The sequence below is a fragment of the Aedes aegypti genome, chromosome 2 (genome assembly GCF_002204515.2).
Source record: "Aedes aegypti strain LVP_AGWG chromosome 2, AaegL5.0 Primary Assembly, whole genome shotgun sequence".
Classification (NCBI taxonomy): domain Eukaryota; kingdom Metazoa; phylum Arthropoda; class Insecta; order Diptera; family Culicidae; genus Aedes; species Aedes aegypti.
This window is the reverse complement of record NC_035108.1, coordinates 146,381,119-146,408,126: the sequence shown is the minus strand read 5'-3', so window position 1 is coordinate 146,408,126 and position 27,008 is coordinate 146,381,119. Positions and strand designations below refer to the sequence as shown.

General features: G+C 37.9%; 1 protein-coding gene across 1 annotated transcript; it reads left to right on the top strand.

Annotated features, from left to right (window-relative positions):
* The first annotated feature begins 1,478 nt into the window (after window positions 1-1,478).
* On the top strand, window positions 1,479-22,662 carry LOC5564245. Its single transcript, XM_021842632.1, has 3 exons — window positions 1,479-1,788; window positions 10,953-11,053; window positions 11,109-22,662. Exon 3 carries the CDS (start codon window positions 11,332-11,334, stop codon window positions 13,444-13,446), a length of 2,115 nt encoding a protein of 704 aa, XP_021698324.1. The 5' UTR covers window positions 1,479-1,788; window positions 10,953-11,053; window positions 11,109-11,331; the 3' UTR covers window positions 13,447-22,662.
* The last annotated feature ends 4,346 nt before the right edge of the window (window positions 22,663-27,008 follow it).

Here is a 27,008-nt window from a genome sequence, read left to right as displayed (position 1 = left end):
TTTTTAACCCGTATATGCCTGAGTGAAAACAAAAACTTTCATCACTCAGCGAATACATTACGGACTACAATATCTTTTTTTTTTAAATATGCACAATTCGCTCATAATGACAAATTAAAATAAAATGCATCACATGTGCGCATCCGAGATAAATCTCCTTCTTTCTGGCGTTACGTTCCAACTTGTACAGAACCTACGTCTCAGCTTAGTGCTCCTATGAGCACTTCCGCAGTCATTAACTGAGAGATTCCTATGACATTTTTCCTAAAACCTTTTCCCGGGATGACGTTTCCCGGAAATCATTTCCTGGAATGGCCTTTTTTTCAGACCACTTTTCAGAAAACCTTTTCCTCGAACGCCCCATTTCACGGATTTGTTTTTTACGAAAAAGAAAAGCATAATTATTATTAAATGCAATTCTCTTTGATACTTTCTGTCAGTTACATGTAAGCATTTTTTTAACGAGATAGGGTTTCGCTTTTCTGCAATGATATCTCAGACGGATATACGTTATGTGAAGTCTCACAACAAGTTCAATGTCTTTACTTCATAGTACGCCTATTAAACATACAAAACCATACGATTTTTACAGCGAAATATGCATTTGGAAAACTGTTGTCCGAATGCCTATTATGGACCCTCCCAGGGTCCATAATAGCAATGTTTACAAATTTGACGTTTCCTATTATGGACCCTCCATTTGACTCCCATGTAATCCGGCTCTCTGCCGACGTGCCTATTATGGACCCACCTGGAAATGCGTATTATGTACCCTCTTGTATGGTTTCATTTACAAAACTGTTCAAATATCTGTATTTATGCGTCTAAAACCAAATATTTTGTCTGAAACTGCTGACTAACAATAAGATCGAAGTTCCCCCGGTGGGTTTTCATAGAAATAAGGATGCTTTGAGTGTTAATTTTATGTTTTTCTGTAGGGGGTCCATAATACGCCAAGGGTCCATAACCGGCATCGACTATATAGGGAGTCAGTGAACTCAAAATTTATTTATTATGCTAAATCAAAGCCAAACCTTTGATGTGATCAATCAATGGAAGATCTCGTAGATTCCCACTCGCTTTTTTCCAGGGGGGGGTGAAATAAGTCATTAATCAGCTACCCAACATTGATTCAGGAGCCTTCCTTAGCCGAGTGGTTAGAGTTCGCGGCTACAAAGCAAAGCCATGGTGAAGGTGTCTGGGTTCGATTCCCGGTCGGTCCAGGATCTTTTCGCAATGGAAATTTCATTGACTTCCCTGGGCATATCATCGTACCTACCTTACGAAATACGAATCCAAAAAGGGCAACTTTGGCAAAAAAAGCTCTCTGTTAATAACTGTGGAAGAGCTCTTAAGAACACTAAGCTGAGAAGCAGGCTCTGTCCCAGTGAGGACGTTAATTCCAAGAATAAGAAGAATAAGTATCCGCTGAGTGATGAGAGTTTTAGCTTTTAATTGCATTCACTCAGGCCTATACGGGTTAAAAAAAATAATTTATAAATAGAATCCTCGATGACAAATTATAAACTAGTGTAAACCAGCATTCTTCAACAAAAGTCTTACCAACAGACTTTACAACAACTGGCAACAGGATGTTGTTTATCAAACCACTCATGTATATTTATCATCACATCACAATTATCTGCTCGAACCATTTGCTACTTTTGTTTGTCTTTAAAAGTGAGCACAGGAGATAGGATGGTTGCAGTCTTGTGGCAAATCAGCACAGTGTTGTTTTCATTGTTAGAGGATCGAGTTTTGATGCTATAAGCGGAAGCTCCACGATTGGTGAGTTTCATAAAATTGGAGTAGTTGATCATTGTTTGTGTTTGTATAAATTCGTTTCGTTTCATCACTCATTCGAAATTTTTAATCTGTTAATCTTTCGATAATCCTATTATCTAAAACCATGCGATTCAATCGGCAAGTTCGGCAAAATTATTCTATATCACTGTGGAACAAGTTTTTGTCTCAAGCACCAAAATATCGCTATTTACTTAAACAAGGGTTGCTAAATACATTGTTGATTTCGCAAATATCATAGCACGTCTAGTTTTTATGATATTTGCTGTTTAAAATGCAAAATTTGAATGTTTCATCAATCTTACATGCAAGTTTGCATGCTTGTATGTAATATTTGCAAAATTGGCCACATAAATCAAACTTCATATGTATAACAATACTTATCAACAAAGTGCATAATAATTTCGATCCTCGAAAGTTATTTTTTGATGGTTTAGAAAAGTATTGTTTTTTGCCTCATAGCAGAAACGAAGAATATTGTATAGAGACTGCAAGCACGTTGAAAAAACGATTTAATCTAAATTTGATCGTGCAACTTTTACCAAATTGTATCTGAAATAAAAAGTCAAGTCTTGTTTTACATGATTGGTGGATTAGATCTCAAAGATACACACTCAATCTGATCGGTAAAAATAACTGGGTTTTGGAACTACCGAAAAAGTCAGTAAACTAAAAAAAAATGTCAGAAATCGAAAAACAGAGATTTTTCACTGAAATTTTGCAGAGAGCTTTCTTTTTATATCATATATCGATAAAAAATAAAACATGGTGTAATTTGCTTTTCAATTACACGTGGCGAAAGTTTTCATTTTACTGACTTTTTCGGTAGATCCAAAACCCAGTAAAATGACGGGGTTGGTGGTCTGATGGCTACCGCTTCTGCTTCATATGCAGAAGGTCATGGGTTTAATCCCAGGCCCGTCCCTTTCCTCGTACTTTGTAGTTGTATATCTCTCACTTGCTTCTATCTTCCATTCTAAATATATCACACTCAAACTATTTGTTCGTAGCAAACGCTAGAACCAGAGACGGACAAGAAACCGTTTCCCTAACGCTTCCTACTTCCACACGCACGCCTTTCTTACGCCTGATACATAGGCAGTCTGCTAACCACAAAAGCAAACCTCTCTGCCATGCCTTTCCCCCAATCCACACACTCCCGCATGAACTGACGTGGATGCAGTGGAATATACGGTCTACGTGGGAGTAAGTTCAATGCATCATCAATTCCTCCCCCTTCCCCTCATTGGTCTGCATTCTGACGTGGCAGGTGCCATTGTTGCCTAAAAATAGAAGATCACCAGCACTTATACACTGAGGATGCCTGTTAGTCCCAAGCAGTCATTCGGTTGGTTCCTTGTGTAAGTGCAGCTGATCTGGCGATACTGGAGTGCATCCACGGGCGGCCAATCAAGCTCAAGCTCAAGCTCAAGCTCAAGTTCCAAAACCCAGTAAAATTTTACCGACCCCAGTAATTTAATCTAAGTGTGTATATGATAAATCATACTTTAAATTTTATGTAAACATCAATAAAACCAGTGTTTATACAACTTTGGCGAGCTGCAGTTAAAAATGCGACGTGCTGGAACATGTCTGAGAACGGTTTCAGGTTTAGCAACCCCAAATTTACTAGAGACACGTATTTTGCTCCTTGAGAAACGCAAAAATTTCATTTTTGTTACGTTGTGTATCTCTTCAGTAAGCCGAATTGGTGACTATCCTTGGCACGTTTGATTCATTTCGGCAGTGGGGTATTTTGTAAGTTACAGAGCTCATTTTTGGCCACAATATGCGTTGCACTGATGCGCTTCTTATTGCAAGGTTTCATTCAATTCAGCCGAGAAAAACCCACCATGCCAAAGTGAATCATGGAAGTGCCCAAGTGGTTCTGCACCCTATGGTTTCACAGTTTAGATGCTGTGTGCGACGTTATAATGGGATAATAAATAACAATGATAATAGTTCGTGATTGTGGTATGGCTTTGTTTACTTTTATCTGTTGGACTAGTAATATCTCTTCCTAATCTGTAAGCATACTTTGTATGTACTACAAATAGAAATCTATGACAGATGAACAATGGACATGGAAAATTATAACTCTATTTCTAATCTCCCTTTAGGAGCACCAAAATAAATTACAGTACATCCAATCACATCAATCAAAACCTAGAAATCAGAGTCTCGAAAGGCATTGTTAAATTTATCAAAATATGCATGATCGTGCAAATTTAATTGATGATTTAAAATATTACTTTTTAGCTTCAAAAATTTCTGATCAATATTTAATTTTTTAAAAGACTTTCAACCTTTTGTCCCATCTTTTTCTTAATTTCGTCATTTTATCTTTCGGTCTTCTGTCATTTCAACGTTTTGTCATACATTTAGAATTTCTCCAAGAATGTTACCAGATTGGGGCGATTCAAATTTTAAAAATGTTTAAAAATTCAATCTCCCATATGCTCTTTACCATCCTTACCATTAAAATAGCGTTCTGTGAAATTTTCAGCTTTCTATGTGGTTGTTTAAAGGTGGCCCAAAAACAATGAAGGTTTATATGGAAATTACTATGGAGAAATTTTAAAAAATGTTCCAAACACGCTAGTACTGTAATGTAAGTAGAAACTTATTATTCCATATTGAAAACTCATTAATGAAAAATGTTGCTAAAGAACCAATCCCTTTTGAGTGAATTTTGTTTGGGATTTTTGTACATGTTTGCAGGGCTATAATCCCATATCAAGCTAAATAATGACAAACAAACTCATAAATATCTCTTCTTCTATTCGTCGGATTAAATAACTCTCTTAAGAAAATTTCTTTATTATGATTTGAATAATGAGTCTTTACTATGGGATACTAAGTTTGTACTTACATTATAGTTCTAGCGTGTTTGGAACATATCTCAAAATTTCTCCATAGTAATTTCCATATAAACCAACATTGTCTTTGGGCCACCTTCAAATCACCACCTAGAAAGCTGAAAATTTCACAGAACTCTATTTTTATGGTAAGGATGGTAAGAAACATACATTTTTAAATTTTGAACTGCCCTATTACCAGATTTTTTTTCAACATGTAACTGTTATGAGCTCCCTTTTAAAATGTTGAATCAGCTTAAATTAAAATCACTTTTTCTTCCGTTTATAGGAAGGGTGAATCTCTGAATTCACAACTTCCTTCCAAAAAAGTGGGATTTAAAACTATCACTAAACGTGGCAATAATGGAAGAAAGGAAATTTCTCCGGAATGCGAACCGTCTTCCAAGGGTGAAATGGATAATGTTGATAATTGCATCGAAATGAGCAATCAGTTCGATGCTTTGGACAAATTTTCCGAACACCAAATCGAAGCAGCCTCTAGCCCAGGCTCTTTGATTTAAGTGAGGAAGCAAAGAGTGCCGTTAATCGTGGTCCGTTGTTCCGAATTTGGGGGATTTAGGTAGGATATCTTGAATTCAATTAGGGGAATCAAGGTTTCCTTCCAAATCGCAAAGAAAGGAGACTGTCGCGTTTTGCCGGAAATTCTTAAAGATCGCGAACTTCTTCTCAAACATCTTGAAGAGAAGAAGCACACTTATTTACTACTTACGACGACAAAACTGAACGTTTGTTCAAAGTCGTCTTGAAAGGTCTCTCAAGTGATTATAAGTCACCTGAAGAGATCAAAAATGGAATTCATTACAGTTCAAGTAATCATTATGAAAAAGAGAACCCAATCTGTCATTGTTCGAAAAGGGATTTCTTTAGAATTTAGTTCAGTTTAACAAAAAAGATCTAAATAATATTTAAGCTTTAGAAAAAGCAAGACTTATGTTCGATGTCCGTATGACGTGGGAACATTTCCAGAAACCTGGAGGAAATTACTAGAACCCCACTCAGTGCCGTCGGTGCCAAAAAATTGCCGCATGGATGCTAAATGCATGATTTGCGGAGGTTCTTCTCACGCCAAGGACATCTGTCCAGTGAAGGAAAATACCGATAAGTTCAAATGCGCAAAATGCGGGAGAAATCATAGGTCAAATTTTTGGGCTTGCCCTTCGCGTAGGCGCGTCGTCGAGGCTCGTGCCAGGCAGATGAACAGTAATATCCGTTACGATAACGTTCGTTTCCGGAATTTTCCTGGTAGAGTATCGGACAATGCTCATTTTTCAGTTAACGATCGCTTGATCAAGAATCATACCCATCAGGTAGATCATAATCATGCTCATTCACAACCTAATTTTAATCCGTCGGGTAGCCGTTCGAATCTTTTTATTTTGAATATATCTACCCAAGGAAAATCCTTTGCCGATATCGTAGCAGGTAATTTGAACTCCTCCCCTTTGCATACTACGAGTACCCATTCTAATTGTATCAAATCAAATGGAAAAACCCTGCCGCCACAGGTAACATCTACTCCGCTTCTTCGTCTACCGAAAATTCTAATGGGAAATCATCAGATAATGTACCTACTTCAAGTGATATGTCTGCCTCTGATTTTAATTTTCTAACTGAACAATTGAATCTAATGATTGATGCAATGTTCAAAGCCACCACTATGACTGAAGCAGTCCAAGTTGGTGTAAAATTTACTCATCAAATTGTTATTGGATTACGTTTTTCTAATGGATCCAATTAATAATAATTTAAATATTTCAAATTGGAATGCTCGTTCTTTGAATGGTTGAGAGGACGAGCTGTTTAATTTTCTCACAGCTAATAACGTGCATATAGCATTTATTACTTAAACGTATTTGAAACCTGCATCCAAACTCAAAAGAGATTCTAACATTTTTTGTTTATCGTAATGATCGACTTGATGGGGCATGTGGGGGTGTTGTAATCATCATTCATAGGCGTATAAAACATCAATTTTCTCCGACATTTGAAATCAAAGTTTTTGAAACTTTAGGTGTTTCTGTTGAAACACGGCTTGGTAAATATACTTTCCTGGCTGCCTATTTGCCCTTTCAATGCTCTGGGCAGCAAGTTAATTTACTTCAAACTGACTTACGACAATTGACTCGCAATAAGTCAAATGTTTTTGTCATTGATGACTTTAATGCCAAACATCGGTCATGGAATAATTCTCAAAGTAATTCCAACGGCAGAATTTTATTTGATGAGTGCTCTTCAGGATATTTCTCAATTCAATACCCTGATAGCCCTACGTGTTTTTCCTCTTCTAGAAATTCTTCTACGATTGATTTGGTCTTAATCGACTCTATAGTCATCTTTGTAGCCAATTAGTTACTCATGCTGATTTTGAGTCTGATCATGTCCCTATTACATTTCAAATATCCCATGAAGCGATTTTCAATCCTATCGGCTCCACTTTCAATTATTTTCGAGCCGACTGGAATATATATGAAACATATATTGACTCTAATCTTGATGTTAACATTTCTTTACAAACAAAACTTGATATTGACAATGCTCTTGAAACTTTAACAAATTCCATTGTATGAGCCAGGAGCATTGCAATTCCAAAATGTGATGTGAAATTTGAATCCGTGATTATAGACGATGATCTTAAACTCTTGATCCGTCTTAAAAACGTGAGGAGAAGGAAATTCCATTGCGCCTACGATCCTGCTATGAAAGTTTTATGACAGGATCTGAAGAAAGAAATTAAAATAAAAAACGATTTTCTCAAAGAGGAAACAAAAATTTTAAAAATAAAATTTCTCTATTGGACCCTGGCTCTAAGCCCTTTTGGAAAATATCTAAAATTTTGAAAACCCCTCAGAGGTCAATTCCGGCATTGAAAGAGGAAAACAAATTATTACTAACTAATTGCGAAAAACTCAAAAACCTGCTATGCAGTTTGAAAGCGCGCAAAATTTTAATTTAGACTTACTAGTCAGATTGAAAATCAAGTTACTCAGGACTTCGAAAATATTCTCAATCAAGAGAACGTTTCCGATATTGAAGGGACCATCGACTCATGGAAATATCGAGTCATGGAACAGCTATTCTTTGGAACGCTGTTTGAAGGGACCATCATAGTAACCATGATTTTATGTTTTTAGTATGGTTCCATGAGTCGATATCGAGTAATGGAACATCGACTCATGGAGGGATGACTGTACCTGTGAGACTGATTTGGAAGAAGTGAGAACTATTATTAAAAAAATCAAAATTATGAAAGCTCCTGGCGATGATGGAATTTTCTATATCCTCATCAAGGAACTTCTAAAAAGTAGCTTATCATTTTCAGTTGATATATACAACAAATTTTTTCAATTAGCATATTTTCCTGACAAATGAAAAAATGCGTAGGTTGCTCCAATTTTAAAACCAGACAAAAATCCTGCAGAAGCTTTTAGCTATCGTCCAATCAGTTTGCTTCCCTCCAAACTTTTTGAACAGAATGATGGTCTACATCAACGTAGAGTAAAGTGGGGCAAAAGTTCGAGTGGGGTAAGAAATTCTTTATAAGATTTCTAGCTCAGTTCAAAATAAATCTTATAAACGTCATGGTGGTTCGAATGCTATTCAAGTACCAAATATCATAAAAATCTGTTGAGATTTGGAAAAGTTATGGCTATTTGTTGTTTTTCGACGTGAATATTGTATTTTTTGGTTAAACTTTCGTTGCATGGAACCAATTGAAGATAAAATCTTTTTCAATATTTTATGTAAGGGCGTTTCTAGGCCTATCATAAGGTTGCTTTGAGGTGTATTAGTTTTTGCATAAATGCTTGAAAACAATTTTTGGCCCATAGTGGGGCAAAAGTTCGAATCAGCGGGGCAAAAGTTCGACCCATGTATAAACTCACGGAAAAAATTGCAAATTGCCTAAAATCCACATATTATCTTCAAATTTAGTTAAATTTGTCCGATCGTGTGAAAATTGTCACCAAAATTTTACATTTCCACTTAGTTTTGCGAAAAACTGCTATTTTTGAGAATATTACAATTAACTCGGTTTTGGGCAATTTTTTGATGAAAATTTAGTGTGTATTTTTCGTTAAACTTGGCTGGTGTAAGGTATGCCTGTCATAAAAGGATCGATATTTTGTGTTTTAGCCAGCGAAGTTTTGCCCCCCACTAGATTCGAACTCCTGCCCCACCGGTGGGGCAAAAGTTCGAATAAGACAATCAATTTTGAAACTATTATAACTAAAAATGGGTAAATATTTTGACACAAGTTTGTTCAGCAAAATTATAGCCAATATGTTGAAGGTTCACTGTATGGTATTTGTTTTGTTTTAACTGCTATTGTTTTCCTGGAAACTTTGATTATACCACTAAGGTCAAACTTTTGCCCCACCTTACTCTAAGTTCAATTTTTGCCAATGAACAGTTCGGATTACGCCATGGACATTCGACCACTTATCAACTTTTACGTGTAACAAATTTGATCCGTTCCAACAAATCTGAAGGCTATTCTACTTGTCTTGCTCTTCTAGACACAGAAAAGGCATTCGACAGTGTTTAGCATGGAAGTTTTAATGTAAAAATTAAAAACTTTAATTTTCCAACATACATTGTTAGAATAATTCAAAATTATCTATCAAATCGTACACTTCAGGTTAATTATCAGAACTCCAGATCTGAAAGACTTCCTGTAAGAGCTGGTGTTCCTCAAGGCAACATTTTAGGACCAATATTATACAATATGTTCACATCTGACTTACCTGCGTTACCTCAGGGATGTCAAAAATCCTTGTTTGCGGATGACACAGACCTCTCCGCCAAAGGACGAAGTCTGCGTGTCATCTGTAGTCGATTGCAAAAAAGTTTGGATATTTTTTCTTCATACTTGCAAAAATGGAAGATTTCTCCTAATGCTTCCAAAACTCAACTAATAATATTCCCACATAAACCAAAGGCTCTTTATTTGAAACCTTCAAGTAGACATGTTGTCACGATGAGAGGGGTTCCAAAAAATTGGTCAGATGAAGTTAAGTATCTTGGGCTCATGCTAGATAAGAATTTAACTTTCAAAAATCTCATCGAGGGCATTCAAGCCAAATGTATTGAATATGTAAAATGTCTTAATCCACTTATTATTAGAAAATCAAAACTTTGTCTTAAGAACAAGCTTTTCAAACAAATTTTCAGGCCAACCATGTTGTATGCTGTACCAATATAGACTAGCTTCTGTAATACCAGGAAGAAAGCTCTGCAGAGCATTCAAAATAAAATTTTGAAAATGATTCTGAAGCTTCCTCCCTGGTATAGTACCAATGAGTTACATAGAATATCCAATGTTGAAACATTGGAACAAATTTCAAATATAATAATTAATAATTTCAGGCAAAAATCGTTACAATCTTCTATTTAGGTTAAGTTAAGTTAAGTAAATTGAAAACGTGTATTTTTTTCTCTTATAAGCAGGTGAAATCAACTCACCTGTAAAAAAATCTGAACTGCTACGGCAAATGAAATGTAATAAGTTGTTAACAAAATGTTAATAAAATCTTTAATTTGTTTTACCAAATTAGGATGATAGTGTTGTCTAATAACACAGAACATCTAGATATAAGAAATGAATGTAATGCTTGGAATGATACTAATAAATAAATTTAAAAACAAGTAAATAGGCCGGCCAAAAATAAGAGTATCTCAAAATTGATTTAGATTTTTTTTATCATCCAGAGTATGGAAATGACATATTTAGAAAAAACGTTTTTTGTTTAGAATCTAAACGATTTAAAAAAAATTCTTTCTGACGAGGTTTCCGAGACTTAATAAATAATTTCTCTAGAGAAATTATAAATTGAAATAAATACGCCTCAAAATACGGCTGGTTTAGAGCTGCCGAATAGATTTACCTGCTGTTCTTATGGGAAAGCTGTCGAAGAGAATGAGTCTGCCGGCAATAGCCACACTAACATTAGATGTTCGGAGCGTTGTAAAAACGTTTCCAAATAGTTTTTAACAAGTCTGTCGGTGTGAATCGATAGAGCATTGACCAGCGCATAAATGTAAGCAGACAGACATGTAGTTTGTTAGCCTATGACCGAGAAAATTACTAAAGAATAGCGACATCGGCTTAGGCTGCCGAGAATACGTAAATTCCCCTATTTTCATCAATAAATTACAGTTCTGAAGAGCAAACCTCTTTTGAAACTTTGATATTGACAATTATAAAGATAATGGATCGTCGACCATTAACTGAGCATCATGAATAGATCCTAATGCTTATTATATTTTTAGCAGCTCCCAGAAGTTCATCAATACGGAATGTGAGCAAGGAATGCCCAATAGATCCTCATTATACCATCCACAACTAAAGTCACTGGGTCCTATGTACGTTTCAGGTAATTTGATAGATGTTTTACATAGCACATTAACTGTATTTTGAATCCAAAACAGGTGAAATTTAAAAACACCCAAGGAAGTGAATATATAAAGGGCAATGAAACCCAAACTATAAAGACAACGATTCACTCGAGCTTAATATCTGATGTTGGCTACATGGACGACGAATGTGAACTATATAAGGGTGATCGAACAGTCAAAAACAAAATATACTAGAAAACGTACCAAAGAAATAGGCTATGCTATTCCAACCTCTTAACAAGGATAACAGACAACAATGTACAGTACAGTTCAGTTAAATTTCTCCGACCAAATTTTTCCGTTCGGTAGAAATGTACGACTTTATCATAGCAATAACAGAACCAATGCTAACAAACAGCTATATGCTTTTCATAACGGAAAACTGTATGATTATCAGTATGACAGCATCTCAGAAACCTGGCAGAATATCCGGAATTCCAGCTTGGTTACGCATGATGAATCGGAGAGTAAAATTTTATGTTTCCCCAAGGCGACGGAAAATATACTATTGGTGAAAACCACGCAAGGTCTCAACTTTTATCGACGCAAAGCGAATGGAAGCTTTGATCTTTTGGCTGAGAGCCATGAGTTTTATGAAAATGAATTCCATGATGTCTACGGCTGGAATCGGCCTGACAATGTGATAAGGGTGGGACATTTCTACCACGATAGGAGCATTATAGGGGTGTTGACCAACCATCAAGAATACGGGATTAAATTCTTTGCTGTTATAGAGAGTGAACTTTTGGCAGGCGAATACCCGATATGGCCTCTTGAAACGGATTTGAGTATGATCGGAAATAGTTTTGGGGCAGACTTTTACTTGGCCGATTTACAGGAAACAGGTCAGGATAACATCATTGTGAGGAATCTAGAAGGACTGAACGTTTATACGTTTAATCAACGTAATGGGCTTCAGAAATTTATGCAAGTACCGTATGGAGCAAAACAAGATAATTCTATGCAAAAGGTGTATTTTCCAAATTTAACGGGACGATCATTCCGGGATATCATAGTATTTAATTCCAGTGGCTTATTCGTTTATCAATATCATAAAGAGCTAAATAACTATAATTGTATACATTCTAATGCAATGTTCTCCACTTTAAATGGATGGAGCACGGAGCATTTCGAATCGGTGAAATTTGAAGATCTAGACATAAATGGCAGGCAGGAGATGGTTTTCACAGGACCTAGCGGAATTGATATACTCTCCTTCGAAGACAGCACTAACGAATGGCGATCTTTGCTCAATTACGATCTGCTTACCATTCCTCAACGCCATGCTGAAATAATCGCGATTATATCCGACACTGTGAGACCGATGCTGTTCACGCAACAGCAAAACGAATTACAGTGGGCGAATGTTGAAATTCAAGACTACGTGGAGAAAGACCATGAGGAACAGGCCACGAATGAGACATCACCCCAACTAGTTATACCGGAGATACCAGAATTAATTCAGTTACCACTTGAGAACGAAGACCCTATTATTTTACTGAGGGATCAGTTAGATTGGTCCACAATTTTGGATTCGGTAGATAGAAATACGGGGAAGCCGAATTTCCGATTGCCATTAATAGATCTGTCAAAGTATTCGAGCAACTTAAAACTGGATATTTTCTACGACGGCAATAGCAAGGTGTCGGACATCCTGGGAGTTGGTTGGTCTCTGCCACAGAACTTTATAATCCTAGACCATCAGTCCAGTGTATTCCCCGAGTACGAAAAATATTACCTCGTGACACAGGGCTTTCCGCAGAAGCTGGTGTACGATAGTGCCAATTCGACGGATGACATCGATTGGTTCAAAATTTCGGAAAGCACATCAGATGTCCAGATCCGCCACTGGAAAACAGAGGAGAAGTGGGAAATAACGAACAAGGGAATCAAGCAAATTTTTGGTCGTACAGAAAATTCCCAAATCGATTCCGTGGGTCGAGATTTGGTCTGGGAGAATTGGCGGGGTAAGGGTAGCAGCTTCACGGGACAAAAGCAGCTTGCCACGAGTTGGTATTTAGTGGAAGTCTGCGATCAAGACGGTAATATGATTCATTATCGATACGACTCGGTCAATGCCGCTGTTTCAACGGGCAATGGTTTTACTCAAGAGGTTTACCTGCAATCAATATCCGATAACATGGGCAATCAAATCTTTCTTATTTATTCTAATAAAGACAGAACCGAGTATAAAGCACTTCCTCTGAGAGATAAGGATGGCAATCTCAATATAAACAGGTTGCAAACTCGATATCTCAGCGGATGTAAAGTTGTCTGTTCATATTATCAGCAAGACATCGTTTTAGCTTACAACGTAGAAAGTGGCAAACGTTATCTCACTCGGGTCATTCAAGAAGGAGACAACTGGTAAACCTATCTTACAGTTTATCTATGAGGAAATAGCCAGTTCTAAATTGCTATCAAGCATTATTCTACCAACTGCTGCAACTTTCGAGTTCAGCTACCAATTGTTGGGGTCAATATCTCCGGTCACCGAAAGTATTGGAAGAAGGTTTGATGTGCCAACGAACTATAGGGTTGACTACGGAGAGGATGACGTTTTGATCAGTTACCTAAATGAACAAGCCCAGGTGGTGCTAAGAATGTTCAATCAAGATTTGACCGTAGAGTTAGGCTCTTCGGTGTCCAGTGGTTCGCTAATGAGATTTCCTTTATTGGGTAGAGGTTTGGCAAAAGCGTATGAAATAGGCCGTGTAGAAATTTTCATTGCCGTCATTATGTACTACAGTACTGATAAAGAACTGTGTTTGATTCGAAGAGAACAGGGTAAACGGCAGTCGGATGTAAAATGCTACGACTTGAGTGAAGCAGCGATCATCAGATTCGGGAGAGATTTCGTACTTGTAGCAGATATTGGTTTTGCTGCCGAGTTGATTGAATGGAACAAGGAATCAGGAAAATGGGATAAATTTACATTTTTCGGCAAGTCTCAAATTAGAGAAATACCAGTATTCGTTGCAGCATTCGACAGAACATTCGTAGTTTATGATGACAACTACTTAAGAATGGGATATAGAAGCCTAGACAGTGAATGGCAATCCAAAGTAATTGCAAAAGTGCCAGGATTAATGAAAAATATTAAGGAAACGTTGAACAAATTTGGACTAGACATCAAATTGCATAAACAACTCTTGAATTACTTTACAAGCAATGCTCTGCACCTGGACAAGAACTTAGTACTCTTAAACGGGTGGAATGCAGTAGGAATGCAATTGTACTCCTCGTTGAGTTTTTTCACTCTTAATAAAGAATATCAAAATGCCCAAAAGCAGCAATTTGAGATTAACCAAGATGATTTGGAACAGTTCGACCATGAAATTGACGGTCAGGAAGGGAATTTTTTCACGATTGCTTATAAATATGTCGAGAGCAAATATAAGCTCATGGTTAAAGATTTCCGAGGTCCAATTCTCGACGAAATATACGAGCATTACAACAAAACCTTAGAGGAGTACTTCGATGATTATTGCGGGGATAAGAATGGCTGCGGCCCTAAGATGGATCATGTCAGAGAAGATGTTTCAAAGGAAATGGAAAAATCTAAAGACGAGATTCGCGAAAAAGTACTCTCCTCTTTGGGGAACGCGTTCTTTCTAAATCCCGGAAATTACACAGCAATTTTAAACTCACAAACGGCAACTTGCGGCAACTGGAAGTTTACCTTCACTGGCGACACATGGACAAAAGAACAACTAACAAGAAATGCAACAGATCCAAACACCATATCCATTCCATTGGGGGATAATCTAATTTTGGACAAGCAAGACTCGCACTCTTCGCTGAAACTGTACAGACAAGGAAGCGAAGGAAAAAAGCAAGGAAACAGCTTACTAGACCTGGGGGTAAAACACTTGAATCAAACGTTGTCTCGCAATATGTTTCCCGCCTACCTAGCGTACCAGGAAAAGAACAAACAAGTGGGCGTGGTGCAGTTTACGGTTGATGGTAACATGGACAAGGTTGATATGCTGCCCCTAGTAGAGAAACTGAGCCCTTGGAGTAACTATCAAACCCTGGTAACGAGCGTCGACCACTTCAACACGAATGAAAGCTGTACCGTCGTGTTTCGACAGCAGCTCGGTATCAGGCGTTTGCTACCTAATCCCGTTGTGACGAAGGTTCAGGTAAGCTTTGGTCAGGGAAACAAACGTGTTACTGGATTTGAGTATGACAAAGCGAAGGCGATTGGCGATACTGTCTACTATGAGCGAAGTTCACTGATTCCAGGTAACGAGAAATCATCGTTTGGTTGGGTTGAAGAAGTTACTAACTCAGACAACCAGACGGAAGTGAAAAGCTTGGTGTTTGATGCACTAGGGAAATTGATACCGAATAGGAAGTCGAATGAAAGGCAAAACAACGAACATGATGACGTAATAGATGAAGATAATGTATATTCGAACACTACATTGTATGACGAATCTGAAAAATTGGAGGTCGCACAGTTTTTTCCATACGAGATGGCAGACGAAGAAGTTGGCTATTATGGTTTTGAGGATTATGAAACGAATAGAATCGGTGCACGGAATTCAATCAATGAGAAGAGCTGGATTTTCAATGAAAGTGATGTGGTGAAAGGTGGATTTTCGCTAACTGGTCAAAATTACCTAAGCTTGTCTACCGGAACTCTAGTGGGTACATTTCAACCACAAAACCAAAATCAGGAATTTGTTGCATCTTGCTGGTTGCGATCATCGCACAGTAATCTGGAACTTGGCGCTGTAGTTCCCTATCTGCAGGTATCCGTCCAAACCGAAAATGGAGATGAAATATCCGGATTGCTCAGCGAGACAAAATATCGAATCAAAAACTGGTTCTACTTGGAAGTCATAATAAATTTGTTGAATGTAAAACAGATTCATGAAGGCATGGAACATAATTCGACATCGGTTATTGAACCGGATACTAAGCTGGTAGTCTCAATTATTGTAGGTCCTGAAAAGAATTCGACAATTGAAATAGATCATGTACGTTTCTCTCCATTGAAAAGCGATATTCAAGCGAACGTCTATGAGTCCAAGCGCAAACGAATAAAGGAAGTTATACAAGCTAATGGATTGATCAAACGCTTACTATACAGCCATCATCAGGAACCAATCGCCAGCATCAATGCGTATGGACAACTCGTCGAGTTGAACACACATACGAAATCGTCAAGCGTTGGCAGAATAGTGAAGTTGAAAAGTAGTCTACGAGTCAAGCCGGAATCAGGATTCCTTGAAGACTTTGCTCCGTATTCGTTTCAAAAACGCTGGACAGTAGATCGTACCGATGACTGGAGGATTCTCCCGGGTCAATTACTCCACATTACTGACTCTTCCGATAGGTTACGGATTGATCCGTACGAAATGAGTACAGTTTCGTACGGCATGAGACTTCATTTCTCGCTGCAATCAGTAAACTCCGTCATAGAATTCAATAGTGAGCTTAAGGTTACGCGTAATAGTCATGAGGCAGAGCTGGTATGTTCAGGTCAGAAAATGATCATGCCGCTTAGCGGTGAAATTCTAATAGTATCTGAATACAACCGATTGTTCGTTTGGGTTGATGGAGGCTTATACATCGATACTCTATCGAATAACGTTTTGTTCGAACTGAAAATGGCTGGGCAAGTCAAAATAAAAGATGTTGTAATTTTTAGTGAGCCCCGCATACAAGTGACGTATTTCAATGAACTTGGTGAAAAGCTGCAAGAAGTTATGCTGGAAACCAAAAACACTATAGTAGTGACTGAGTATCTTTACGACAAACTAGGAAGACATACCATAACTACTCAGTCTGTGCGATTACAACGATCGTCCAACCAGCCTTTGTTGACATACAACTCAAATTTTGTTACCAACGGTAACCCTTTTGCAGCTAACTCTGTTTGGGCCACCGGTAAACTACAAGGAGAAATCACGGAAATGGTCGGAGAATACGCCTTCAGTCAAGTTAAATACGATAACAATCCTTTGGATGAAAAATGTGCTGAAGGACTTCCAGGCAGTGAATTCTCAGTATCGGGTCCCTATGCGAAACTGTTTTCTCATAACTCCAAGAATTCTTTTGTCAATAACCTCTATCCTCAAAGTCAGAACTTCAGCTATCAGGTCGAGCATAAGCCAGGAAGCGTGGAGCACATTTCAGTTTTCGACAGTAAAAACAACAAGGTGGCATGGTACGTTCAGGTACCGAGAAGCAAAGATCTTCTAAGCACTTACGAGTACAACGAAAATGGCAAGCTAGTACGGAGTTTACCGCCATTGTATCACGAAAAAGTAAGAACCTTGCAAAAGCTCAACTTTCAGTTGAATTCTACATCCGAGGAGGAGCAAGCACTGCAAAGAACCTTAGGCATTCATATATCGTATGACAATGAGGGAACTGAAATTGCCAAGACAACACCTGATTCGGGAAAGATAGAGAGCTTACACGATAATACCGGATTACTTCGGTATACAATTTATCACTCCAACGAGAATGATCAAGACGTTGAAAGTATAGTGTATTACGAGTACAACGGATTCGGAAGACTCAACAGCACGGGTAGATTAACTGCCTTTTCTTCCATAGATGAACTTCTTGATATGCAGCTATCCAGAAATAACACAGAACAGTTCCAACAGTTTCATCAAAGCGACAATGAGCGAGAACCAATATGGCGAGGTCAGATGAAGAGAATCGTCACCTTCAACGAAGGAGAACCACTCGTTGAAGAATCTGCTCTCAACTCTGAACAAGAAACTCTAAGCAAAAAAATTCTTATTCCAATCGAAGGAGATACACCACTTTCGATTGTCATTGATAAGCGATACAGTGCAGGTGAGCTGCGCGAAATCGAATACCCCTTTGACATTCAAGGCATTCCCTTGAGAATCCGTTACAGTTACAACAAGCTAGGAAAAGTAACCGGGATAGGTCTATCGGGGCCAACAAAAAATTTTGTGAACTTCACCTACAACTCTGCTGGACAAATTGCGAGCGAACAGCACTTGCTTAATCCGACAAGAAATTTCACACGTCACTACAGCTATGAAGGGCCTGGATTTCTAACAAAACTGGAAGACGAATTTTTGACGGAAAAGGTTTATTACACTTCCGGAAGCTACGGCGGACATGGATATGGCGACGGAACTATTACACGCACTGAATTCAAAGCAACTTGGCACGGAAGGTGCGACGGCCGGAAGCTTGGACTGAATGAGCGATCATTTATGAGTAATCATGTTTCCGCAGAAGAATCAGCGCTTTGCTTCCGCGAGCTCAAGGAAGCAGGTTATCTTGATGACCATAACCGCCAATCCAGAGCATTCTATCCTGCTTTGGAGACGAACTTTCCAATCGTTTGTAGCTACGGAATCACGGGACGTCAGATTCAAGCTGTTCTCGGCGGGAAAGGGTTTCCTTCGAAGTACGGCCACAGCTACGATTATGGCAATCATCAAGAGTTAACAAATGCTAAATATTTCGTTGGAAACGATGCATTTTTGCCACTTCAACCTGATACGTTTTCCAGAGAAATTCCCGAAATAAACAGTACCGTGTCAGAAAATATTTGGAAATCTTTGAAAAACGCCGGGTATTTGATTGAAGATAATGTAGGAGAGAATGTATCTCTAGCTCACTCTAAACGAGGAAAATCCTACATGAGACCAGCTCTGTTAGCAGATTTGAGAAGCATCAATACATGTTATGGAACCTATAAACCCCAATTGGAACAACTAATAGCCGCTGCATTTTCAGAAAGGCAAAGCTTATCGTTGCTAAAGTCAAATTTGCAGGCAGCGTTTGCCAAGTGGAATATAACCACTGATCATCAACAAGCTGCAGCCAGAATTATGGAAATGTTGGAAACGAAGCAGTATCTGGAAGACCCGTTGAGTGAAGATTTTACCCAGCAATTGAAGAAATACGAGAAATTCATACCAGATATAGTTGGTGTGCTGATAGAGTACTTTGCCCATCAACTGGGTGAAGCAGAGTTCGATGTTGAGTCGTATGACATTGATGCGAACGGAAATCACAAACATTTCTACACAGGATTCGATCGCTATGAGTTGAGTTATCGTAATAACACAAACCAAGTAGATTCTGTCAATTTCAAATCTTTCGTATCTTCTCAACCGCAGCAGAAGTTTAAAGTAGAACACGACAGCAGAGGCAACGTCATACAAGCGTTACACAGAGGTATCCAGCAAATAAGTTACAATCCTGTTTCGAACCGTGCAACCAAGATGCTTTTAACTGACGGGAGGAGTTTGACTTTTTACTACGATGCTCAAGGTGAACGACTTTTGAAAAGAGTTACCAATAGTCAAGGAGTTGTCACCAAAGAAATCCTCTATATTCGGGATGAAGTTGGTCGTACTCTTGTGGAGCGACAAACAACGTATGTTTCCAAAGATCTAGCGCCGGATGTTCTTACAACAGCGTACATTTATGGACCGAGAGGTTTGGTAGGATTCCTACGACGCGACGATTTCTACAGCGTGATCACCGATCATGAAGGATCTATACGGTTGGTGGTGAAAGGCGACGAAGTGGTGGCAGCCTACGACTATCTTCCATATGGTAACCTGATGCGCGTATACGGCAACAATCCTGAGGGCCACATTTCCTATCGCTATACCGGCCAAGAGTGGGATGAAGAAACCGGTTTATATAACTATCATGCTCGCTTCTACGATCCCAGCATTGGGCGCTTCTATCAAATCGATCCAAAAGGACAATACTTCAGCCCATACAAGTATGCTGGAAACTCTCCGATATCGATGGTTGATCCGGATGGACAGTTTGCTTGGTTTCTTATACCACTCATAGTAGGATTAGCCATTGGTGGGGCATACTTGGGAGGCTCTGCAGCCAACCGTAACTGGAATCCCGCCAAATGGAAATGGAAGAGTGGTAAGACATGGTTAGGTTTGATCGGCGGTGGAATTGGAGGAGCACTGCTGCCCTTGGGTTTCGGGGCATCCGTAAGTGCATTCACTGCTGCGGGTTTGTCAACGACAGCGGCCATCGCCGCAACTTCAGCCTTAGGAGTGGCAGGATCGTACATTAGTATTGCTGCCGTGAACAACCAGTGGAATCCTGCGCACTGGGACTTTACCTCACCGGAAACGTGGAGCGCGGTTTTACAGGGCTTTGCAATCGGATCGGGAGCCATGGGTGGATATCAAATGACACGCCAATTTTATTCACAACTGTCCCAAACCGGGAAGAAACTGTTTTTGGCTGGTAGTTTGGGCTATGGCAGTGGAACATTTGTTATGAATGGGTTCGCCAGTGGTTGGGACTTCTCGAAACCTGGAATATTTTCTGGCCTTTTCGACGCCTTGACTGCTGCCCCTGATATGCCCATGTTCCTTCGCGGAATTGGGTCGCAAATGAGAACATTTAACAAATTTAGTTTAGAGACCATTAAGCATTTAGTAAAAAATAGAAAATCCTTGGCAGCAGCATTGCGCACCGTTCGGGATATGGATGAGTTTTGGAAAGTGGCTCAATTTATTGGCGCAATTCCGGTTGTTTCACTGAGTATCTACGCAATAGGTAGTGCAGTTAACGACAACGGAAAAAGTTGGGATATGACTTCTGTTGGTTCTTATCAAGCTATGATAAATGGCCTCCTTACTGGAAGACAGCTTTCTTCATTCGGCAAAGCATCTTTGAACAAGTACAGAGCATACAAAAACGTTAAAATGGGTGATCGTGCAGTGAAAATTTCAAATGAAGTTGGGCACGATGCTGTTGAGATTTATAAAAGCCTTCTAAGGTCGGATCAAATAATCAGCGATCCACGCTACAGTCAAGCGGTAACACTAAAGCTCAGTGTTGGTCGAATTCCAAACGTTGCCATGACGGTGGCAATTACTAATCGCTGGATGGTCGTTTCATTTTCAACCAACAATGGACCTGGATTAGTGCTGCTTTATTCCCACACTAAGCTCAGCAGTCCAGTTTTGAAAGGACGTTCAATCCAACATAACAATGGGTTGGTCGCTAATAAACCAATTAGCTTAAACGACAATGATGCACGAAATACAGAACTATTAAATGCCATCAACAAAAACAAAGACGGTATAAAAAATGAGAATGTAAAAAAATTTAATCAAGATCAAGAATTGATGAAAATATTTAACCAGGAGGGTATAGATATCGAAGCTCAACATCAGCTAAATAAAAGCATCAAAACTAAGCTCGAAACGGATGGCTACGTCAGTAAAAACTTTGCAAAGGAAATATTCATAAGACAATTGGAAACTAAAGGATCAGTGCACCCTGAAGTGAAATTAGTATCAGATGAGTTAACAAATAGAATAGCTGAAAAAAACGCCAAAATTCTCGAACTAAAAGATAATCCTCAATCCCAAGAAATAAGAGCAGAAATTGATAACATAAAAAGTAAGGTATCGAAGTTACAAAAAAAGCTTAAAACTACAAAAAATGCAGTCGTCGAAAAATTAACGCAATTATCTTGGGAATACTTGAAACAGTTCGAAAAAGGGTTTCCCACTTGGGAGCCCACCAACTGCGCTGAACCCCACACAGTTACAGCCTTATCCAGAATAGATGGGATTTTTCCAGACTCGAAGCTTAAATTGAAATATGCTTCCAAAGATATCAAATACATGTCCACTTATAAATTAACCGACCTTCCCAATCTAATACCGTTTCCACGGTGTTCTAATTGTCTTATCACAACGGCGAATGTGAAAAATGTTATAACCGACCCTTACTGGTTTGAAAAGATCAACGATTTCAAAATCAATGCATATTTTCAGTTCGATTTCGCTAAAGAGAGACTATACTTTCTTCTGCCTCATCTTCATATGTTCGATCGCCAAGCACAACATAGTAATACCACCATTACTACAGTTTCTTCACCAAATGCCGGTAAGGAAAGCCGTCGAAGACGGAGAGAGACCAAACGTTATCTTAATAACCGAATTGCAAGCGTCACTAGCTCGGCAAACCAAACTCCTTCATGGATAAGCGGTTTAACTGATTGGTTGAGAAGTTCCATAAGAGGTTTGTATTCCTCACCAGCTTTGACTGGAAACAGAGATCCCCAAACTTCACAAATCAATACGCCTATCGATGAAATCGGAACGCTAATGTTACTGGACGTAATGATCAGAAAAGTTTCAGGTCAGAATTACAGTCCAACCATAGATGGATCCACGATGGCACCACTAGAAGCTCAAAGTTACGCACTGAATATTACGGAAGCATTTGGAAAAGCAGTGGAACAAGCAGCACTACGAAGCCATCTTTCGATTCAGCATTTGAATATTGATTATACTGAAATGCAAGGTAAAATACTAACAAAGGTTTTGAGTGGTAAATTGGACGATATTTTGGACATATTAAAGTCCTATGTTATGAATGCGCTATACAGTGATGGCAAGGAACGTTTAAATGAAGAAAATCAAATAAAATTTGAGCAATTTATTGGGGAATTTAATACACTACTTAATGTAACATTTAATCAATTATTTCTGTAATTTGTAGTATTCTTTCTATTTTAAAATTTATGTGCATCAACCGTGTTTATTAAAATTAGGAACCAATCCTAAAATTACTAAAAAAAAATCAGCGAAACTTTGTGCACAACTAGCAGATTAGCGTGGTTTGAAATTTTGATGAGTTGATGGTTTGAAGCTAGTAAAATCCCCTCAGCTGGAATGAGGCCAATGCAAAAAAAAGTTGCAGTTGATAACTATGGTAGTGCTTGTCAAGCAATAAGTTACAAATCAGGCTCCATCTCAGACGGGATGTAGAAAAAGAAGAAGAAGAAGTTGAAATAAGTCTCAAGGTGAAGCATTGAACCACAAACCTGGAGAACCAAACATCTGTTTAAGCTAAAAACTTGGTTACTTGCTTATGGTGACCAATCGATCAATTTTTCAGCTTCCAACGGAAACAATCTTGATCATGATTTACTAATCATGAAATTGATAAATTTGTTGGGTCATGATATCAGGAACACAAATCATGATTCATGGAGTCATAAACATGATTCCTCATAAGCGTAACATCCAGAATGACTACCACTACACTGCTTTTCTTACCTGCCATCCAGAACGACTACCACTACGGTGTGCTTTTCTTCATTGCATTCGTTTCGATTACCGTAATCCGGGGGCAAATTGAACATTATTTCACAACATTTTGTAATGTTATCCTTTGGAATTCACATATTGTCAAATTTATTTCGACAAAATCATTACTTCATTTATCTCCATCAGTTTATGTAATCGATTTTTTATGAAATAAATTTAACATATCATAAAATTAGCTTTAATATCAAAAATTGAAAATGTCACATTGCATTGGGGCGAAATTAATCACTGTATAATAAAGCATATTTGAGAATGTAAAATTTCCCTATCTACTAAATTTAGGTCTCCTGAATCCGAAAATGTTGTAAAAATTCTTACAACTAGTATATATCATCATTTTATTGCAAAACTAAACTTTGAAAATCTGCATAATACGCCAAAATGCAATTTCCCTTGAAATAAGCATTATTTTCAACAATACACGGTTTTATGAGCAAAAAACTATTCTTGTACGATTTCAAAAATGAGTTCAGCAGTTCACGCTGAAGCTTACACAACACTCAAAGTTTGCATGCAGGCTTTGCACCAGCAGATTGTTTTGTACCGACATTTCCAACAGTATTGCTAACACCTTCAAAAACTGTGAATATTTCTAAGCAAAACTGATCATAATGAAAATAAAATAGTTTAAAATTATCATCAGATATCTATAAACTAAAAACATTGAATGTCTGTGATGTCAACGAAGTATTAAGCATCCTAAAAAGAAAATGCTATTCGGTTCCGACTTTATCAAATTCACCCCAGTGATCAATTTGCCCCCGGATTACGGTACCCTTAATTCAACAAAACGAAGGCTCTCAATCGGAAGGTTCTTGATTCGAATCTTGCTTTAGCGTTTTTGTTTTTTGCCATTCATAAACGGATGCACGAGTCATGTTTTTAAGCATTTAATCCACAATTCCAAGCAAATCACAACAAAACCAGAACGCGTGTGTTGCGTTACGGCAACCTGACTCATGATATCATGAGTGCAAATCATGGTGTACTTTCATAAGCTGAAAACACACTGGAATCATGATATCATGAGTTGTTCATCATGTTTTTGAATTCTTATTTCTACCTGTACAGGGTCTGGTTCTCACGATTTGCGCTCTTGAAAATAAATGATTCATTTTCTTCTTGGCTTTACATCTTCACTTCTCAGCTCAGTGTCTAATGAGCACTTCCAAAGTTGTTAACTGAGAGCTTTTTTTTGTCAAAAGTGTCATTTTAGCATTCGTATATCGTGTGCTATACTTTATGCTAAGGGAAGTCAAGGAAATCTCCTTTACGAAAAGATGATTCAGCATGGCTTTGCTTTGTAGCCTTTGTAACCATACAAAAATTTCAAATTTTCATAAAAATGTTGTTACGTGGGGGAGAGAGGGAGTCTAAAATTGTCGTATTTTGCGTTACGTAATATTTGAATCATCCCCAAGAATCCTATTTTAAGTAGTAAAAATATGTAAAATAAAATTATTACTTTATAGTTTATAAGAAAGTGTAGGCAATTTAGTTTGTACAGCATTGGCATAATGTTAAGAAAAAAAAGAGTATCTATTTTGTGAACGCGAAATACAATAAATTTGAAATTAAGGAAAACTGAATATTCTAGTAACAATGAAAGAAATTCCTAAAGCTGCGCTATTTTCCTTAAATCTGTGTATTTTTGCCACGATAATTGCGGATCATATTCAACTTTGATTGACCATTTCTATATTAAAAATTCGTTTCTTTGAACAATCCTGGAACAAACAATGTTACATATAGGCTAACTTTATCGAAATCGTTTTAATATTTTTAGTTGTTTTTCTATAGTTAGTTGTTTGTTCATCAATAGTTTAACTATTGAAACAATAAGTTGATTATTAGATTGATCTAATGTGTATAGAATATTATTCGGATACCTATGGCATAGTATTCATCCGAATCCATTTGGCTCACGTTCGTCGAAAATCGATGGGAGAGAGAGCGTTGACGACAAAAGATAAGCTTAGAAAGTTCGCGCCACCTACTTGATCCGTTATTTTTCCCTATTTTTGTTTTGGTTTGTTCGTCCTACTTTCTTCAACTTCAGAACAATAAACGTGCACAGCCCTCACTCCGGAAGTACTGATATTGATAAAGACGACGTCAAAATCACCATAGGAGATCTAAACGCACAAATTAGCCAGGAGGAGGAGTTCAGACCGACTATTGAAAAGTTCAGCACCCACCGGCTCCCGAAAAAAACGGCTTACGACTATTTAATTGGTTTCGTCGCCTCCAAGAATATGGCCATTCGCAGCTCCTGCACCCAGCACAGCCTTCCATATCGATACACCATAGATTGTATAGTTGTTTGTGAGCAGTCAGTCTCCTATATGAAGGGCCAAAACTGGATGGCGGACCCTCAAGCAGAGACACTTGCACTTACAGATTTATATGTAAATATTCACCCTTTTATTTTGTTCTACTGTAGCTATGCCTATTGTAATCCAATAACGTGCTGGGGTTTTAATTCATTAATAGTATATTTTTGCATTAGAACATAATTAGGGTAAAAACATCGGTTTTGGCCAGCCTAAGACAAAATATGTTTAAAATTATATGGAAAACCCTACATATATCACAAATACGCTGAATGGAAGCTTTCAATCCATATAATGTATGAGGAAAATCAAAACTAAGCATACACAGTTCGAACGAAACGTGTAAATTTCTGAGACATATATTGCACATAATTGGAGCGTGAAATATCATGGATATTTACATGATATGTCATGTAAACTTCAGTTATATGTCATGTAATTCAGCAGGATCCTGTGTGATTACATGACATATAACACATTATTTTTAACTGTGTAAACCTTATTTCGGCATTGAAAATCGCGTTGGTTAATATAGGCTACCAGAACCTGTTTCAGCAACATTCTAACATTGGTTCCTAAATTGTCAATCTCGTTGGGTTCTTGTGAGAGTGGCCAAATTAGGAAAACCCTGGCCAAATTAGCTATATAGAAATTCAAATCACAAGGCAAACTATTTTTTTCTGTTCTTTTTTGAATCATTTTTTACAAATCAATGTAGCTCTCTTGTATCAATGTGTTCTACTAAACACCAAATGTTTCATAGTTATTTTCAGTGTAAATGGTGTTGTAGATTAAACCACCGGTTTCGGCTACCACTGGTGGTATGGCCAAAAACGGTGCTCCTACCCTAAACGTTATCTTGGCCGATTTATGAACAAACGTATTTTTACCGTTTTAATTGCAAGTCATTTTGTTTGTGGGTAACATTTTTCTAACATTAATTACTAAAATTACTAAACATTCCGCTCCATAGGCTACATTAATTATATTGTAATTTACTAGCGCAATGAAGACTCCTAATAAGCATGATTTTACTAACCTAAATGTTTTATCCGGTTACCTAAATTTATTCAGGTATTTTCTTGTCAGAATTAATATTTGCAGAATATCAACGATATGTTGCAAATATTAAAATGGCCATGCCCACTGTGCAGACTTCTCCCCAAGATGATTGAAAAAAATCATGACAATTAGGTCATTCACGCATGAATAAACTGATAGACAAAATGATTTCATGTTTAAGAAAGAAGAAACAAGGACAACCTTACCAACCGTTTCGATTCAGGGTTATAGCTAAAATCGTTGGGAGTGGCGTTGTTTAAGTCAAAAACTTCAAATCAAGATTTCTCGAGATTCATCCTAGGGATTTTTTTTAAATTGGTCCAGAGGTGCGGAATGACCTCCCAGTACTCAGATTTGATGGACATTTTTTCTACATAATAACGGTCTGTCGGGGCACTGTGTCCCTTGGT

Excerpts from the sequence above, each read along its gene's own strand:
- LOC5564245 (XM_021842632.1), top strand. The coding sequence starts at position 11,332 with ATGTACAGTACAGTTCAGTTAAATTTCTCCGACCAAATTTTTCCGTTC.